This window comes from Hyalella azteca, unplaced genomic scaffold, assembly GCF_000764305.2.
Source record: "Hyalella azteca isolate HAZT.00-mixed unplaced genomic scaffold, Hazt_2.0.2 contig963, whole genome shotgun sequence".
Taxonomy (NCBI): domain Eukaryota; kingdom Metazoa; phylum Arthropoda; class Malacostraca; order Amphipoda; family Hyalellidae; genus Hyalella; species Hyalella azteca.
The window spans coordinates 100471-119772 of record NW_025931296.1 but is presented as its reverse complement, the minus strand read 5'-3'; the positions used below and the strand labels follow the sequence as shown (position 1 = coordinate 119772).

The 19302-nt window shown below is 35.9% G+C and overlaps 1 protein-coding gene across 1 annotated transcript; it reads right to left on the bottom strand.

Moving 5' to 3' along the window:
* Positions 1 to 229: 229 nt before the first annotated feature.
* Positions 230 to 18238, bottom strand: LOC125178126. The gene is made up of 7 exons (XM_047881189.1): positions 18170 to 18238; positions 12831 to 13042; positions 9125 to 9257; positions 7386 to 7519; positions 2968 to 3076; positions 1838 to 1981; positions 230 to 291 (listed from the first exon to the last, which is right to left on the bottom strand). The coding sequence occupies exons 1-7, from the start codon at positions 18219 to 18221 to the stop codon at positions 230 to 232; spliced, it is 846 nt and encodes a 281-aa protein (XP_047737145.1). The 5' UTR covers positions 18222 to 18238.
* Between the last annotated feature and the right edge of the window lie 1064 nt (positions 18239 to 19302).

Genomic DNA, 19302 nt, shown 5'->3' with positions numbered 1-19302 from the left:
ACAATATGATCTTCACTTCATGAGTTCATCTTTTTTTAGTGATTTTAAGTGATTTAGTATCAATAGACAGCATATAAGAAAAATTACCGAAGTTTTGTCTATTCCTATGCAAATGTAACTACGAATGATTAAAATTTTACACGGTAAGCGGCAAGATGACTCAAGATTCTCTGAATACCACACAAGCAGCAGCATTAATACAGCTAGTGCCACACACACATGTGTTGGTTCAGGTGCCTGTGTACCACAGCAGCAGCAGCGCCAGCAGCAGCAGCGGTGGATGTTCACAACCTGTCGTATGGAAAAGCAAGTTTTAATGTTTCTCTTTTAAGGTGTTGCAACGCCTTATTTATATAAACAAAAAAATATAACTCAGTACTCACTGCAGTGAGTAACAGAGAGCGCATTTTCTCGTCGACGAAAACGTGGTCACGGACAGACGCACGGACAGACGGACGGACAGATATGACGAGCACAATAGCGCCTTTTTTTCCATAAATGAGAAAATTCGCTAAAAATAATGTTTCGATCTCATTTAGGCGGTTCCAACGTCAAATGCTTAAAAAACAATATTTTTTTTTTAAAGCTGTTGCAACGTCACATGTTTGAAAAATAATACTACTCTTTGTAGTTATTGCAACGCCATATGTTTAGAAAATAATTTTTCTCTTTGAAGTTGTTGCAACGTAAAATGTTTAAGCTGTTATATCGATAGTTGTTTGTGCTATCAGAGCTACAAAAACAGCAGTAGCAGCAGCGGATGCTCAGAAGCTGTCTTGCAAGATTTAATGCTAATGTTGAAAAGAAGTTTTACGTTTTGTAGGACATTAACGATGTCAGCTCTCGGCTCATGGGGTGGGTGAAAAGTATGTCAAAATTTGGAGAATATTTGTATAATAATGAACGCAAAACGCTTAGTATACATCGCTTCATTTCTCAAGCGTTTGCCTACACTGCATGTGCACTTCTTGAGTCCGATCGTTCACCATCGTAATGAATTAAACTTATTCCGCTTTCAAATCGAGATTATTCGTTCATCGTTTGTTCACCGATACCCATTAAGAATATCATGATGTTCCAATAAACTACATACCATTTCTTAGCTCACCACGCACCCATTTGCCATTTCTTGGTCCACAATTATTGTACTCAACATTTTTCTACCCGCCAAAAACCGCTATTCATGTTTTTATTCTTCTATTCCGCGCCATTATAACACTAAAAGCCACCCATTGTTACCCATAATAGGCTCTCCAAACTACACATGGTAGACAATATCTTTTACCTGTAATGGGCTCTGCATTTACCCATAATAGGCACTCCATTTACCCGTAATAGGCACCCCGTATATACCTGCAATAGGCACCCCATTTACACGTAATATGCACCCCATTTACTCGTAATAAGCACCCCATTTACCCATAATTAGCACCCAGTTTATCCGCAATAAGCACCCCGTTTATCCGCAATAAGCACCCCATTTACCCATAATAAGCACCCCATTTACCCATAATAAGCACCCCATTTACCCGTAATAAGCACCCCATTTACCCGTAATAAGCACCCCATTTACCCGTAATAGTCACCCTATATCCCCGTAACAGTCACCCCATTTACCCGTAATCAGCACCCCATTTACCCGTAATTAACACCCCATTAACCCGTAATACTCACCCCATTTCCCAGTAACAGACACCCCATTTACCCGTAATCAGCACCCCATTTCCCCGTAATAAGCACCCCATATCCCCGTAATAGTCACCCCATTTCCCCATAATAAGCACCCCATTTACCCATAATAAGCACCCCATTTCCCCGTAACAGTCACCCCATTTACCCGTAATTGTGAGGCCGTAAGACCGGCCCTCCGAGAACTGGCTCTTAGGCGCCTCAACGGGGTGTCGGGCGTCCATGATGATCTCCTCAGCGAGCTGGTCCCGCAGGTGCAGGACGCGCGCCGCGCAGCCTATCACCAGCGCACCTACAGGGACGATTTATTTAATAATTAATTAATAAGTCGAAAAATAAATTAATAATAAAGGATTGATGAATAAATAAATAATTAGTAAAATAATTATTTAATAATTCACCTAGGTTGTGAAATTATTGTTAAGTGAATATATTATTAAAATCATTATTATTATTATTATTATACGCATTATTATTATTCTTGTCTGTCTTAACAAGTCTTCTTCAAAGTTTATTATACGTATTATTATCATTATTATAATTATTACTAATTATTATTATTACTATTATTTTTATTATTATTATCGTTATTACATGAATGGGTGAATTATTGTCTTGTCTGTCTTAACAAGTCTTCTTCAAAGTTTACTGTGTGTATTCGTGGTTGTGTGTTTGTATGAGCGTTAAATTGTATATTCGTTAGTCACGCTATCGCAGTGATTATTCTCACTGTATTTAAAGATGATCGTAATATGAGATTTCATCGAAATTTGAGAAGAATATGTACAATAATTAATAGCGACACTGAGATGAGAGGAGCTAGTCGTGGGTTCGAGCCTTGGGAAGCTAATTTCATTTCTCGTTAGTGGGCGGAGCTTGGTTGTCGTCAAGGGTGGTGCTTACAGCATGTCCATGGCTTGGTATCCATAAACAAAATCTGGGTACGTGTTACCTGGCTACATTTAAGGGGATCCAGGACACATATTAGGGGATGCAGGATACATATTAGTGATCCTAAAAACATTTAAGGGGATCCAGGATACATATTAGGGGATGCAGGATACATATTAGTGATCCTGAATACATTTAAGGGGATCCAGGATACATACAAGACACAAAAAATAAGAATTTTTTTTGGAAATTGATATAAAAATGGTTTTACGTGCACTTCAAGCATGAAAATGTATTTTGTATAAAGAAATTGACAAACTGGGAGACTAAAAATCGAAATTTATTCTTAAATTATTTTAAAAATAATTGTAGGTGCACTTGACGCACCCTTCATGAAGTGCTGCGGTCTCAAGAACATCTGCAGGCCTGACGAGGAGCTCGTCCTGCCGTAGCCGTCCTCGCGACCTGGGAACTTGATCACTGTTTCTGTGGAGGCCTGCGATGCGGGGGGGAAATAGTGGATCAACACTGTTACATCACTGCTGACTCATCACTATCTCAGCATTGAATAATCATCATCACAATCACACTATTGCTGACTCATCACCATCACACTATTGCTGAGTCATCACTATTACAGCATTAAATAATTATCAACATCACACTATTGCTGACTCATCATCACACTACATATTCACTTTGATTTACATATGGCCACGACTGGGTGTTGAAATCCCTTCTCTATTTCCATATGGCCACAGAACTTCTTATTACATATGGTGTACTGCTCAATCTTATTACATATGGCCCCTGCTAAACCTTATTACATATGGCCCACTACCAAATCTTATTACATATGGCCCCTGCTAAGCCTTATTACATATGGCCCACTGCTAAATCTTATTACATATGGCCCCTGCTAAACCTTATTACATATGGCCACTGCTAAACCTTATTACATATGGCCAACTGCTAAACCTTATTACATATGGCCCACTGCTAAATCTTATTACATATGGCCTCTGCTAAATCTTATTACATATGGCCCACTGCTTAATCTTATTACATATGGCCCACTGCTAAACCTTATTATGCATGGCCCATTGCTAAATCTTATTACATATGGCCCCTGCTAAACCTTATTACATATGGCCCACTGCTAAACCTTATTACATATGGCCCACTGCTAAATCTTATTACATGTGGCCCCTGCTAAACTCCTCAGAGGGCCAATCATGTGATCCTCAGAGGGCCAATCATGCATATATGAAGCGCTGCATTACCAATCATGCGCATATTTACAGACATTCAGACAGTTTATAAATTATATAGGTGTTTAAAAATTACTTTACTTTTTAAAACATATCTAAATAATAACCAGTCATTCACGTTTTCCAGCAATAACTTGCCCAGCGAGTCATTTTTCAATTGAGTGATTTGCGATGTTTGATGTGTATTTGTGCCCATCACTTTTTACAATTTTGTTCGGAAGATCGGGATAGTCGTCTGATCGCTTATTGTTTAAATAATCACTAAATGGAAAAATCAACTAAATCACAATGAGAAGACGTTGTCATCAATAATATTAATTCGCCACCAGTAAGACTATATTTATTTTAGACATTAATGTCAGCAGCATTCGATGGAGAAACAAAGTATTGTTACTCAATCGAATGCAGTTGACATTCATGTTGAATGCTGCTAATATTCAACATAAATACCAGTAACATTTGATGTAGTAACAAGGTAATGTTACTCTATCGAATGTTGTCGACATTCAAGTTGAATACTGCTGACATTCAGCTTGAGTGCTGTTGACATTCAAGTTGAATACTGCTGACATTCAGCTTGAGTGCTGCTGACATTCATGTTGTTGAATACTACTCACATTCAACATTAATATCAGAAACGTTCAATAGAGTAACAATACCTTGTATCTGACATCACCTTCACCTTGTTTGCTGCCACTCCGCTCGGATGTCACAAGGCGTATAAAAAGCAAGTGTTGTCGCTCCAGACCTTAGTGAGACCTCATCTAAAGTTTCGCAGCTACTGGCCCCTTGACTGCAATTTTCGCTCTCGAATAAAACTTACGAGAACTTTTGCCGCAGCTCCAATCAAACTTAAGGTTGGAAGTTTGTAACAGTGCTGTTGTTGCTCATAATCAACAGACTTGACTGGCGACATTGTTCGACAAGTTGGCGTGTTGGCAACGAAAAAACAAAAAAAAAAGTAAAAATTGTTGGGCAAATTCTCTGTTGCGTTTCTACTATGTCAATCAGAATAAATTCAATATCTTTCACTCTCTGATAGGTTTCTTTATTTAATTTAATAATAATAATTTATGTATTCTTACTAACTCAAATTTATTGCTCTGGACAGAGAACGCATCAAATTTTATTTTCTAAATACGGTAACAAAATTTAATTATTTTTAAATAAAAAATTTTGCCCCAAATGATAATTTCAGCAGTGTTATTAATTTTAATGTTATTTAGTTAGATAGGAATTTCTTGAACTTTAACTGAAGTTGCAACACACGCACTTTTAGCTATCAAACGGGAAAATAAAAATATTTCCTTTATTAGGAGAAATTCACTGCGATAAATGTCTTGAAACGATCATATATATGCCGCTTATAATGAAAATATAAATGCGTTCTATTTCATGACGTTGAACGTTATTAAGGTTACGAGATGTAAGGTATGCCTTATTTTGATTACAAGCTTTTTGCAGTATCTTGTAAAATTCAGTTGAATGCTGTATGAATTGAACACTTCTAGGTATTTAATGACCTAGATGATTTATTGGATCGTTTGAACTGTAGATAGCAATGAAAATTGTGAAGTTTTTGACTTTTAAAATTCTGTAAAATGCTGACGCAACTAGAACTAATTGTTGCGTAAAAGTTTTTGCAAAGTATCTAAAAAATGGCTAGATAAAACTTGCTAAATTAATAATATTTTCTCTCCATAGTGTCAAATTATTTTACTTCTTTTAAAAGAAAATATTGTAGAACCCGAGTGCATCAAAACAACTCGAAATATTTTAAACACTGCGTTATTGCTTACTACTACTACTACTTGCAATTACTTAAGTATTTTAAATACTTCGATAGCAGAATGATTTAAATGCTTTCGCGAGGTCGGGAGTAAAGAAGGGAGATAGCAAAGCCTTGGAAGATAATCTGGAGGCTCTCTGAACAGCATTATTCTGTGCAGCAATATTTTGAGCAGCACTATTCTGGCACGATTCTGAGCAGAATTATTGGAGCGCATTCTTTATCAGGCTGAAAAGCCAACGCCTCTTATCGCCTCGACCGGTGCAGCCCAGAGCTGTTTATTAGATCTAGAAAGAAATCCATTAAAGTAGCTTTAGAAGAAACTCACTGTGTGGAAATTTACCGGCTTTTCCTTGTAGTACAAAATGCAAATGTGTGAACGAGAAAGTACTTACAAGAACGAGAGCCTGTTTTACTAATATGATAACGAATAAATACGTTTATAATGTATTACCACATCATTCTAAAATTTTAATGATAAGTGTTGAATTCCTGGTTCTCAAATGCACTTCTCTTGTGTATTTCGTACGCCAGATGCATGCGTATCACTGACATTTTACTTTAATTCGGTTTTAAAGACATCTAGACTTTCAGTTGCGGTGTTGGCTCTAGACTGTAAAGAAGGAAATGTTTGGTACGTGTGTTTTAATTTTGAAGATTCGTGTAACGTGTTTATTTGACTTATATCGTATTATATGTTCGAAATAAATGATTTTACTTCTCGATTATACCTTTATGTGCAATACTAATTTTATGTACCCATTTTTACCTTTGTATATTGTTTGTTTACAGAAACCGATTTATAAAGACCACTGAACGAAAAATCGTGTATTCAAATCCTTCGCCAAACGAATATACGTAACAATAAGAGAAAATAAATATTCTTATTGAACGTTGAAGACTCTCTAGAAATATTTCAAAATGTTGTGTAGTTGACATATAGATATTTCCGACTATGTTATTCGAAGTACGCAACTAATTTCAAATTTTACCTGCGTTCATTTAATCGCTGGAGAAAAGTAACTGTTAATATAAACAAAGAAAATCATTTACGTTGAACGAGGCCATTGAAGTGTGCTAGTTTAGTTGAGAATAAAAAACACTTTTAATTTAAAGCGTGTAGTAAAACGGGATGTTGGTAACAAGTCGTGGAAGCGCCTGCTATTATTGAGTAGCAGTCGCTGTTACACTAAGTTTATGGAAGCAGCTTTGATTTTTAACGAACGTCTGGCGAAATAGGAATATGTTTCGCAGCGTAAAATCTCTTGTGTGCCTGTTTTTTTATATAATACATGGGAATAAGTACTCGTTTTACAGCGCAGTGCATCAACTGTTCGCCAAGGATTTTTTCAATATAATAAATAGGAATACGTGCTCTTGTCTCAGACTTGTCTGTCTGAGATTTTTTTAATAAAATTTTATAAATATAAACACTCGTTTTACAGCGTAGAGCATCACATTTCTGCCTATAATTTTTTAATATAATAACTAGGAATAAGAATGAGTACTCGTTCTACAGCGTGCAGCATAACCTGTCTGCCTGTGATTTTTTTTAATAAAATTCGATAGGAATAAACATTTGTTTTACAGCGTAGAGCATCACATGTCTGCCTACAATTTTTTAATATAATAACTAGGAATAAGAATGAGTATTCGTTCTACAGCGTGGAGCATCACCTGTCTGCCTGTGATTTTTTTAATAAAATTCGATAGGACTAAACACTAGTTATACAGCATAGAGTCACCTGTCTGCCGTTGATGTGCCAGTGATGTGTAGCAGGCGGGTGTGATGCTGGTGATGTGCAGTTCAACAGAAGAAGATCACCAACCGTATAGCCTGATGTACGTCCAGTGATCTTCGGTGCCCGTACAGGCAGATCTACAGATCAAATAAGATCACAAACTTTAGAAGATCGCAATCCTCGAAGGAATCGATGAAGAACACTGGTTGAGAAATTTTGTTGCGCATTTAAATAAAGGTAATTTCAATGAAGAAAAAATAGAACATCACTTAATAAATGACCCATGGAAAAATTTGTTCGTATCTAGTAACGTATTTTGATTTAATGAGCCAACAAAGTAAATCTATTCATGTGTGTTAGGCTTGAATTACTTCATTAATATCGACTTCTACATAATCATCAAAGTTCTAATGAATGAATAGTTAATATCACAATCGCTTAATGACCAGCATGGTGCCGACTGTACGTATTAAATGAATCTGCTTGCGTAAATATAAATAAATGAGCTTGCCGAAACTCTTTACAGTTCATTTCAATCTAGTTAATTGATTAATTCAATAGCTATATTGATGTCATGAAGTATAGATTAGTAACATTCATAATGATCATGAAGCAATAATAGCAATGCAATCAAAGAATATTTATTAAATGTCGATGAATGGTGTAAGTCTCAACAACATAATTAAGAATGACTATAATAATTTAATTATTAATAATTACTTAAAAATGAATATTGTTCACAACAAATGTTATTCGCAATATTATTCATCAGAAATAACATTTTGATTGAATATTCGTTGCATATTACTATCAAAGACATGAAATGCATGTATTGTTCGCTCTATGTGCCGTCATTCGAGAAATCGTCATTCACTAATGTTTACCGAAAACCTACCGATGTCGGGAAAGTGCTTAACGAAAAAAGTGAATGCCCGCAGCGCTATAAAACCAACACAGTGCGCGCTCTCATACAAAGAGCTGTTTATAAATTCTCATGTAATCAAGAAGGTTGTAGACTTCTTCAAAATATGAACTACATTGGTCTAACAAGCACGACCTTAAGCCGCCGACTCACATGCCACCTACAATCTGGAGGACCTAAGAACCACATGCGGGAGACTCACAATGAGACCATCACCCGAGCGACATTGGAGACCTGCACCAGCATAGTTATGCGGTGCCCCGACCGATCGAGATTGACGATAGCTGAGGCCCTCATTATCAAGAGCGAGTCTCCAGCTATCAACCTCCAAACTACAGGATTCGTCCGGACGCTGAAATTATTTTCAGAGTAATTTTAAGTTTATATATTTTGTTGTATCCACATTATTTATTTTATAGTATCCACTATACCATTCATATGTACTTCAGTCATATCAAATTCAATTTCAAATGTTGAAAAACCATCTCCAGCTTGATAATGAAAATTGTATTTTCGAAACGTTGCAAACTATTAAAATGTCATTTGAACCTGCTTTTCGATCTCCCGACGCCAGCAAGAAATTTGGTTCGACTCATTGAAAAAACGAACAAGAAGATTGTTAATAAAAAGCATGCTCTGGTCTTCAATCAAACTTGCATAAGAGAAAAGCTTCTGCCTAACTACACCATCATTCGAGAAAATGTACATTCCACAAAAACCATATTTAACATACATATCAGAATTCACCACTATTTCTACATTAAAAGCAAGGATGTGTAATCATTATTATTTGAAACAGAAATAATTCAATGCATCCTACCGATAACAGTGAAGTTGCTGGCCTTGGAGTCCTTCTCGAAGGATTGTTCCGACACCGCCTCGCACCTTAGCTCCCCCGACGCCCGGTGGTCTACCCTAGCCAGCACCACGTTCTCCAGCCCTGACTCGTGCATCTATAATAAAAATAATAATAATAACTGTTTCAGCGTTTATTAGGCCGTAGGCCTGTCACCGATACTTAACATCGCAGAACATTCACAGCTTGTTGCGGTCTCGAACTCGCAACGCACTGCTACAATTCTGCTTTGCTTAACCGCCCGGCCTCCTCGCCGATTCTGTAGCGGTTTCAGCGTTTATTAGGCCGTAGGCCTGTCGCCAATTCTTAACATCGCAGAACATTCACAGCTTGTTGCGGTCTCGAACTCGCAACTCACTGCTCCAATTCTGCTGTGCTTAACCGCCCGGCCTCCTTGCCGTTTCTGACCAGAAACTGACGCACAGAGCTGGGATCGAACCCGCGCCTCTCTGCTCCAATCCTGGTACTCTGAACTGTAACCACTGGGCCCATACGCGGTACATTTTCTGGGCGAGGATGCTATTTAAAAGATTTATTATATTATTAAAATACAATGCTACATAAAAGTTTTATTATTTGTTGAATGAATAAAGAAATAGAATGTTAAAAATGGTTCAAATTGTGAAGGATGCTATTTTTATCCAGTTGAGGATGCTATTTAAAAGCTGTATTATATCAATAAAATACAATGCTGCCTAGAAGTTTATTTTAAATAAATGAATAAGTAGATTGTTGAACAAAATTTCAATATTTGAAATGTGTACAGAATGCTAGAAAAAATCTGAATTTTTCGTTGATGAGTTGAACATATAGAATGATGTTGAAGAGAAGTACAACTTTGGAGATTGAAATAGAATGCTTCAGAAAAGTTCAATTCTGGTGTAGAATGTATAATTTTATACAGATGCTCAACTCAAGGGTTTGATGTAAAATGTTCCAAAGAAGTTAAATATTTATTCGAGTAGAGCATTTTTTTAAAGTAAACATTTTTAATTGACTATAAATTGATGTAAGAAAATTATTTTTTGATTTGAATCCATTATGTAATGAATACAAGAAAATTCTAAATTTCCAGCTGAATAAAAGAATAGAATGATATTTCACTGTACTGGTACAAACAAAACTTGATAAATTGTTGACAAATTTATGATTTGTTCTGTACAGAATAAATTTCAGAGAACAGGACGAAAGTTAAACAGTTTCCGGGTAAACTTATAGGTAATTTCGATTATACAATAATTCGGTCTGAGGATTGTTCGTACGTGTTTTGTGATATACTGAACACGAACTGGAGGTTAATGCATCGTCCCAACCAGCGTGTAATCACCCAGCAGCGTGTAATCACCCAGCAGCGTGTAATCACCCAGCAGCGTGTAATCACCCACCAGCGTGTAATCACTGTCTCTTATACACATCTTTATTACATACGGCCCTTTAATAAATCNTCACCCACCAGCGTGTAATCACCCACCAGCGTGTAATCACCCACCAGCGTGTAATCACCCACCAGCGTGTAATCACCCGCCAAGTGTAATCACCCGCCAGCGTGTAATCACCCGCCAGCGTGTAATCACCCGCCAGCGTGTAGTCATCCACTAGCGTGTCATCACCCTTGGACTCCAGCTATCCATTTCATAACTACCAGATTTTCTGAACTTTGAGATTGTTACGGAGTTATTTTCATGGTTCCAAATTTCCGTGTTTTCTCATATATACATGTATCATGTACTTTTTTCCACCAAAATTTTTATATTTAATGCTTCTCATACCTTGATAATGAATGTTGTCACATTTTTGATTAACCAATGTCATCTGGATAATATTCTGCGATCCTAAAAATTTAATTTAATGAATTCTCTGGCTATTAACAACCCTTGTTTAAATGTATATTTAAGAATCCGCTGTATTTGATTGAAAATATTTTAGTTCTTTTGAGGTAAAGTTTCAAAAATAAAGTCTGGATCCACGAGGAGATGTTCAAAAAGCACACAACTAAAAACATAAAATGATTAAGGTATTGCTGGACTAATTGTTATAAGGTGTGATTAATGTATATCTGATAATTTTCATCGATTTCAGTTCATGGAATATGTGCCTTTTCAGTATGTTTATTAATTAGATAATGCGAAGTTTCACAAGCATTTAAACATCATTAAATATCCTTATTACTGTCTTTCTCCTTGAAACGTAAGATTATTTAATGAATAGTTTACTTTCTACCAAGGTACGTTACCATTACCGTGCATCATTATTGAAACTTTCTGTTCACCAGTTATGCATCCTGTTGTAGTGCATAACTAACCTGAACAACTGTTTAACAACTAGGCAAACATTCTAACTTTTGAAGTTGATTTCAAATGAAAGTTGTGCCCTGATAAACTAAATCAGCCATGCGCCAGGCGTATACTGCAACCATTTCCTGAAATTTTTAATGGAACTCGATTCCATCACAACGGCTGTAAAGCATCTAAATGCAACAAGTTAAAAAACTTGAAACTAAGGTGAAATGCATTCCAGCGCAGCGGCAATAGAACATATAATCGCGACAAGTAATAGAACTTGAAACTAGAGTGAAATGCACTCCTCCACAGCGGCAATTGAACTTCCAATAGCGACAAGTAATAAAACTTGAAACGGAAATGAAAAATTTTTCACCACTGCAGCAATCGAGCATCTAATAGCGACTGTTGAACAATTTTAAACAAGAAATAAATTTGCTGCACAACCGTGGCCATGAATAACATATCATGATACCCGCGATATGCAATAGAACTGCAATTGATTTCAGCAGCGATGAAGCAAGTAAATAAAATATCCAAATGATCAAAATCTGCGAAAAATTCTAGTTGTTTTTCTAGTTTAGCGATTAAGCGCTCAATTGCAAGGAATTAAATGGCATTGATATGTCGGTGTCTGTTTAACAGCCGGAGGCCGTCTCATGACGCAGTGAATTATTCAACAATTGCAGTTTTGCAGAAGGCGAAAATAAAATAATTGTTCAATGCGGTACCAACGGTGGCGGCTATGGAGGAAATGGCCAACACTCGGCAATTACTGCCGGGAAATGGAGCTGATGCGTCGGAAATGACTAGAAATGATAGAGTGCTACTGCTCTCACAGCTTGCGTATATAAAACATATCTTGCAAATAAAATATATATTCAAATTAGACATTTTTATCGAAGACCAAAATATTGAATTGAATCGCGTCAAATTTTAACGGCCAAAACTTCGGTATCGGGAATACTTTTTTAGTAATTTTGGTGGTTCAAAAACCTCTTTTTACTTTTCTCTAAAATCATATTTTACAGCATGAAAGGTTTTGCACCAACTGGTACACTGAGACAAACAAAAGAAAAACGGTTCAAGAAAAAATTGTCCAATGATATCATGGACATGTTGTTTTCACTTTCACAAGCACCATTTCTTAACACAAGATTAACATAGTGTCTACAATTCTACCTCTGAAGCTCAGCAAACCTTTGGATTGTCGTATCTTCACAAGTCGTGAATCGCATTTTACATACAAAAATTACCATAAAATCTTCAGCCAATCATCTAATACCTCAAATTCAACGCTGCCATCACGCCCAAAATTTGTTTGTGGTCACTGAAACTAAGGTATAACTTTCGCAGGTATAATTAGCATGGAATTTTATTGATACACTCACGTTGATGACGATGCCAGGTACATCAAACTGTCGTTTTGGAGGCGACATTGCAGGGGAGTACTGGTAGAACTGCTGGTCATCGCGCCACCAGGTAAGGGAGTAGAGAGAGTCCCTGTCCAGTTTGATGTAACACTTGAGCTCCACAGCCTCCCCGCTCAGCGCCGTGCGGGGCACCTGGATGCCTAGGATGTGTAGGCCCGCTGCTGTCTGCACTGCAGGATGTTTAATTTTATGTTTAATAGATATTGTCGAGGATGAGTAAAGATATGATTAAAAAGTTGAGAGATAACGTGGTGCATATTTGTCTGGAATAAGTTGCAAAATGATTATAAAACGGAGAGATAACTAGGTCCATGTTTGTCGGTGATTACTTGCAAGATATTTAAAGAGTGAAGAGATAACTTGGTGCATATTTGTCTGGAATAAGTTACAAAATGATTATAAAACGGAGAGATAACTAGGTCCATGTATGTCGGTGAGAAGTTGCAAGATATTCAAGGAGTGAAGAGATTACTTGGTGCATATTTGTCGGGGATGAGTTGAGAGATAATCATAGAGTGGAGAGATAACTTGGTGCAAATATGTCGGGAGTGGTAAAATGACTATAAATCGGAGAGATAACTTGGTGCATGTTGTCGGGGATGAGTTGCAAGATAATCAAAGATTGGAGAGATAACACTGTGCATGCATGTTTGCCGGAGATGTGTTGCGATATGATTATAAGGTGGAAAGATAACTTATTGCATATGTCGGGGAAGAGTTGCGAGATGATTAAATAGTGAAGAGATAAATTGGTGCATGTTTACCGGGGATGACTTGCAAGATAATCAAAGAAAAGAGAGATATCTTAGAAGTGATTATTTTTCGGAATTAATTGCAAGTTAATCGGAAAATTGCCATTGCTGAGGGAAATTGCCGTAATCATAGAGACGCGCTGGTTATTACTTTATAGTGACGTTGGGTATTGGGTATCCATTTATTTAGGCTGTTTGCATCAATGACATTAAATATTGAAATTTTAGACTTATTTCATTTGTGAGTCGTGTGAATATTTCCATCGTGGTTTGCTACGAAGTTTCGTAAATAGAAAAAATAGTATCCTCAACTTTTATTTCATTGTCAGAAATGGGTTGAAAATGGGGTTTTAAATTGCTTAATTATTTTTAGTAGAATTTTAGAATCTCAAAACCTCATTAAAGGTTTTGTGACCGTAATAGCATTTCTAAAATTGAGGAATAAATAGGAAATTGAAAAAATGAACAAAAGGAAGAAATCAAACCTAAAATCCTTTCTAAAGCTGATTTCGCCTTATTTCCTTAATCAGCAAAAGTTTAAACGTTTAAAAGAATTATTTACTATGCGAAAGTATTAAGGGGACCGACTACCCTAAAATTTTCAATTTTGGCGTTTTCCGGTTTTTGTGCTCATCTGAAAGCTGGAATTCTGCTCTTTCCAATGGTACCACTGCCATTGCTGTACGCCAATATTTACGTTCATGACGTCTCTTTAAAGGGAAGCGGGTGAAGAGTTCTGCAACTAATTAGATATAAATTAATTAGCTGCTGAAATCTTTGAATATAGTTTCTACTTGAGTTGTGCTGCAGTTACATGCTTAGTCTCATCATAAAGCTGACATTCTGAGCTTTCCAACGATACTACTGCGATCCATGAACGGCAATATTGACGCACACAGCCGCGCTTTAACGGGGGGCGGGGGGTGGAGTTCCTTCAGTAAATAGACCTAAGAAAATTAAAACGGCAAGACTACATATCTTGGTGTATCTGGCATCTGAGCTCAGTTACCCTCCTAACTTATATTATACTAATATTTACATATATCTACATGAATAAATTGGTAAACTTCCCATAATCAAATGTCAAGATCGACGCTTGAGTTACAGACCCTCGGTCGCCATCGAGATGTCGACGTACGACCCTCACAATTTATGTGTAATAAAGCGTCTCTAAGCCACGGCAAAAGTTCTAACCCACTTGAAACTTGCCTAATTTGTCCCTATAACAGAACTTTATGCGGGCACGGAAATGAAATAACTTTAAGAAATTGGAGATTATTCAGCAGGTAAAGACTCAGTTTTTCTTTTTATTACCGACCAAAAATTGTTCATGAAATGACAGACCAATTTATTTAATTAAAATTTATTTCTTCTTGAAATGACAGACTAATTAAGAGTTCAGGGTTTTCCCTTAATAAGGCTGCTTGTAAGTTTTGCATGTTGAGCTTTCGCAAATGAATTTATTTGTTTCGTCGGAGTTTAGTGCCAGAATATAATTCATTAAAATGAAGTAAATTAAAAATAACGGGCCATAAATAAAATTTCTAACATTATTTTTGAAAAAAAAAATCTACAGCGCAAATTTCACTCTAATTTTTTCCCAAAGACAAAATAACATCGAGCGAGAGGAACAGTGAACGAAGAAATAGAACTGGTCTATTTTAATCTCTTATTTTCTTATTTCTTTTCACCCCCTGTACCCCCAAAAATTATGTAATTTCCGAGCTTTTAAAAATCTAAGAGCTTTCCATGCAAGGTAAATTAAATGGCGTCTATGTTGTCGTTTCTTGCAAAATTTTACACTGATAAACCAAAGGAATTTGAAGCTGATGCAGCGTTTGCCGGATGGTAACCATAAAAAAGCCGTCAACTTTTAAAGGCAAATAAAAAGAGTTAATTGACGTCCAAAACATGGAGTTTAGAACCTGATAACCGGAGTTCAATGGAGCTTTTGGGAGGAGTTAAGCAACAGAGTGATGACTCCAACTGGATATGAAACTCCGGGCCCAACAAAACGACTTAAAACTTGCCGTTTCAAAGAAAAAGAATTAAAATTTGAACATAATACTGTTTGAAAAATAAGTAGATTCAAATCACAGAATATACTTTAAAAATATAACTCAGTACTCACTGCAGTAAGTGGCAGAGAGCGCATTTTCTCGTCGACGAAAACGTGAAGTCACGGAAAAACGGACGGACAGACAGACTGACAGACAGACAGATGGACAGACAGATGGACAGACATGACGGACGAACGGACAGACAGACAGACGGACAGAAATGACGGACGGATGGACAGACAGACAGACGGACGGACATGACGAGCACTATAGCGCCTTTTTCCATAAATGAGAAAATGCGCTAAAAAGAGTAAGTCGTTAGAAAAATACATTTCTTTGTAAAAACGTTAGGTAGAATTAACTAATTTAGCTTTCATGATAAAAAAAACTAGTCAAAGAAGTAGCTAGAAGTCTCAAGTAACATCCAACAGATGTTACTGCGATTGAGACGCTGCGATGCGATTGAGACGCTGTCAACGCCGGGTTTATTATTATTATTATTATTATTATTATTATTATTATTATTATTATTATTATTATTATTGTAGATAGCCGAAACGTTAGAATATATGGATTTTTATTTCAGAACTGCGATCGTGTCTTTTTTATCCAGAATCATTATTCGACGCCTAAGTGTAATTGAAAAGGAAGTTTTTAGAAAACTTGAAAAATTGTTGAAACTCTATATAAAAATAAAGTCCGATTTATTATTTCTCTATTATTATTATAATTATTATTATTACTATTATTATTATTATTATTATTATTTTTTATTTAATTAATTTCTTACTGCCTCGTAGAAATAATCAGTAAACGTGATGTTATATGAATGGTGGATGCTATTCTTTAGAAATATTGCGCCCAGGCCTGCAGTTACCGCTTATTACCTCAGGACAAAATACAAATTATGGAACAATCACAATTTGGCAATGCGATTTGCACAGCAATAACTATGATTCTTTTTAAAAGCGCAGTTGACCAACTCTTTAACAAAATAACATTGAAAAATATATTATTTAATATTCAATATTAGGGGTGATTCTCCGTAGACTACATGGGGCCAATTACGGCCATCGATAAAACGAGTGCTCTTTGGTTGGCTTTATAAAGAAAAGTAAAATCTGTTTCTTTACATCAATGGACATATGAATTATAATCGATGAAATGCAACCGACTAAAATATTTAAATTAAACTTTAAACTTTAATATAAGTTCCCATGCTTATTCACATTACCAAAGCTAGTCGTATATTACGTATATTTGCTCCATCTACAAAATATTCATTATTAACTACGCTATGATAATATTTTGCATTTCCTTATTTCCTACTATAAGAAATCACCGGACCTTGAGTTTGTTTATTTATACTTGCACAAAACATTACTGTAGGAACTCTTCTTGACGCCGGAGGCAGGAACGTAGGAAAAGGATGCACGGAACAGGAAGTTAAGTAAACGAAGAAGGAAAACAATACTGAAGCCAGGAAAGAAGATAGGAAGGAAGATAGGAAGGAAACTTGTCATTGTTTATAAACGCTTCCATGGCTTTTCTGATGGTATCTGTGATACCTGAGCCACCGGTGTTGGTTGAAAGTAACGTAAATATTTATCTTGAAGTTGCCTAGACTTTTAAGAAATTTCTGTTACCAGAGTTATTAATCAGCTGAGAAAAAACGTCTGTGAAAGCGTCTGCACGATGCCAACGTCTGCGCGATGGATTTCAACGCCAACGTCTTCTCGTTTGATTGCCAAACTATGTTAACAAGGGGATTTTGGTGGGTTGAAAATTAATAATGTTCAAAATTATTTGTTAGTTTCATTGTAAATTCAATCGCTTTGGATTATTCCACTGAAAGCTCGAAGGTCAGAGATTAAAAGAATAAACTAACATAGCTAATAAACTAACATAGCTAATAAACTAACATAAATAATATTCTAACATAACTAATAAACTAACATAAGTAATAAAAAACATAAACTAATTTCGACACGTGACTCTCTACCGGAAAGATTGTGAAACATGCAATCATCAGGCTTGGGAGTATTGCAATATCTCTGTTGAAATGATCGTTGGACCTGCAATCGTCAGTCAAGGGAATGTTATATATTCTCGACCCGAATAATAATTGCACATCATGCAATCTTCACACTAAGGATTGTTTCAAATAGATTGATGAGGAAATAATATACCAGGGATTATTTTTACAACACAGTTGCAATAACATGTGTCAGACTTTGAACATAAAAAGTTATTTTTAAAGTATTTACTTAACAAATTTTTTTGTTAAAGTAGTAATTATTTACTTATGTATTTATTACATGGTTATTATAGTATTAAAAGTGGTTATAATTATATAAGTCGAGCAACCGCATATGACAAATAATATTTATTTATGTATTTGTTACATAATAATCACAGTATTAAAACTACTTATAAATATATAAGTAAATAAATTCACAATGAACTAGCTGATCATTATACTTACATGCGACGACAAGTTGCACCAACGATACCCAACTTCTGCAACTTATATTCATCTTGACGTCAACTTTCCTCCCTGTCTTGTGCTGCCTTCACCAAAATGAACACCGACAAATTTCTTGTCCTTCAAATATCATAAAGGACAATAATCAAGTGTTTAATATTGATATTAAATAATATTAGATATATTATTACAGTGACGAGTTTAAAAACTCATGCGTTTGTTACAAATTCTGCTGAATAAATTAACTAGACTTCATTTGAAGAAATTGTCTACTCAGTGTCACAGATTCACTGCGCCCATCTGAAACAGAAATAAATGTTAAATATCTAGTGCTGAGGTGAATAAACCTTATCCATCAATACGCAATATCTACCAATCCACCATGACCGTCAGCATATCATAGCCATCAATGCTCCATATCCATCACTGAACCATATCCATCACTGCATTACATCCATCACTGCATCACATCCATCACTGCAGCACATCCATCACTGCAGCACATCCATCACTGCAGCACATCCATAAATGAACATATCCATCAATGCATCACATCCATTAATGCAACATATCCATCGCTACATCACATCCATTAATGCAACATATCCATCAATGCATCACATCCATCAATGCATCACATCCATTAATGAACATATCCACCACTGCATCATATCCATTAATGCAACATATCCATCAATGCATCACATCCATTAATGAAACATATCCATCGCTGCAGCACATCCATAACTGCAGCACATCCATCAATGCATCATATCCATCAAGGCAACATATCCATCAATGCTCTATATCGTGGATACAACAATGCTGTTAATGGATTCGCGTATTGATTACATTACTTAAAATATTAACGTTGCTCAAACTATCACTAATGAACTATGCGTAAACTAAATTTGTAAAACATCAAATGAAAATGACAGTAACATCAAATTTACCATTAAAACGCATATATTTTGAATTTATTGCTAATTTAAATAATTAAAACAAAAATGAAATACAATTTAACATCGCTGGTCCTATGACTATGGCGTTAGGAATGCTGAATAAATTAATTTATCTCTCAACTTCAGAACATAAACTCAAATTGTCGCAAAATTCAATGTCAACATGATTCT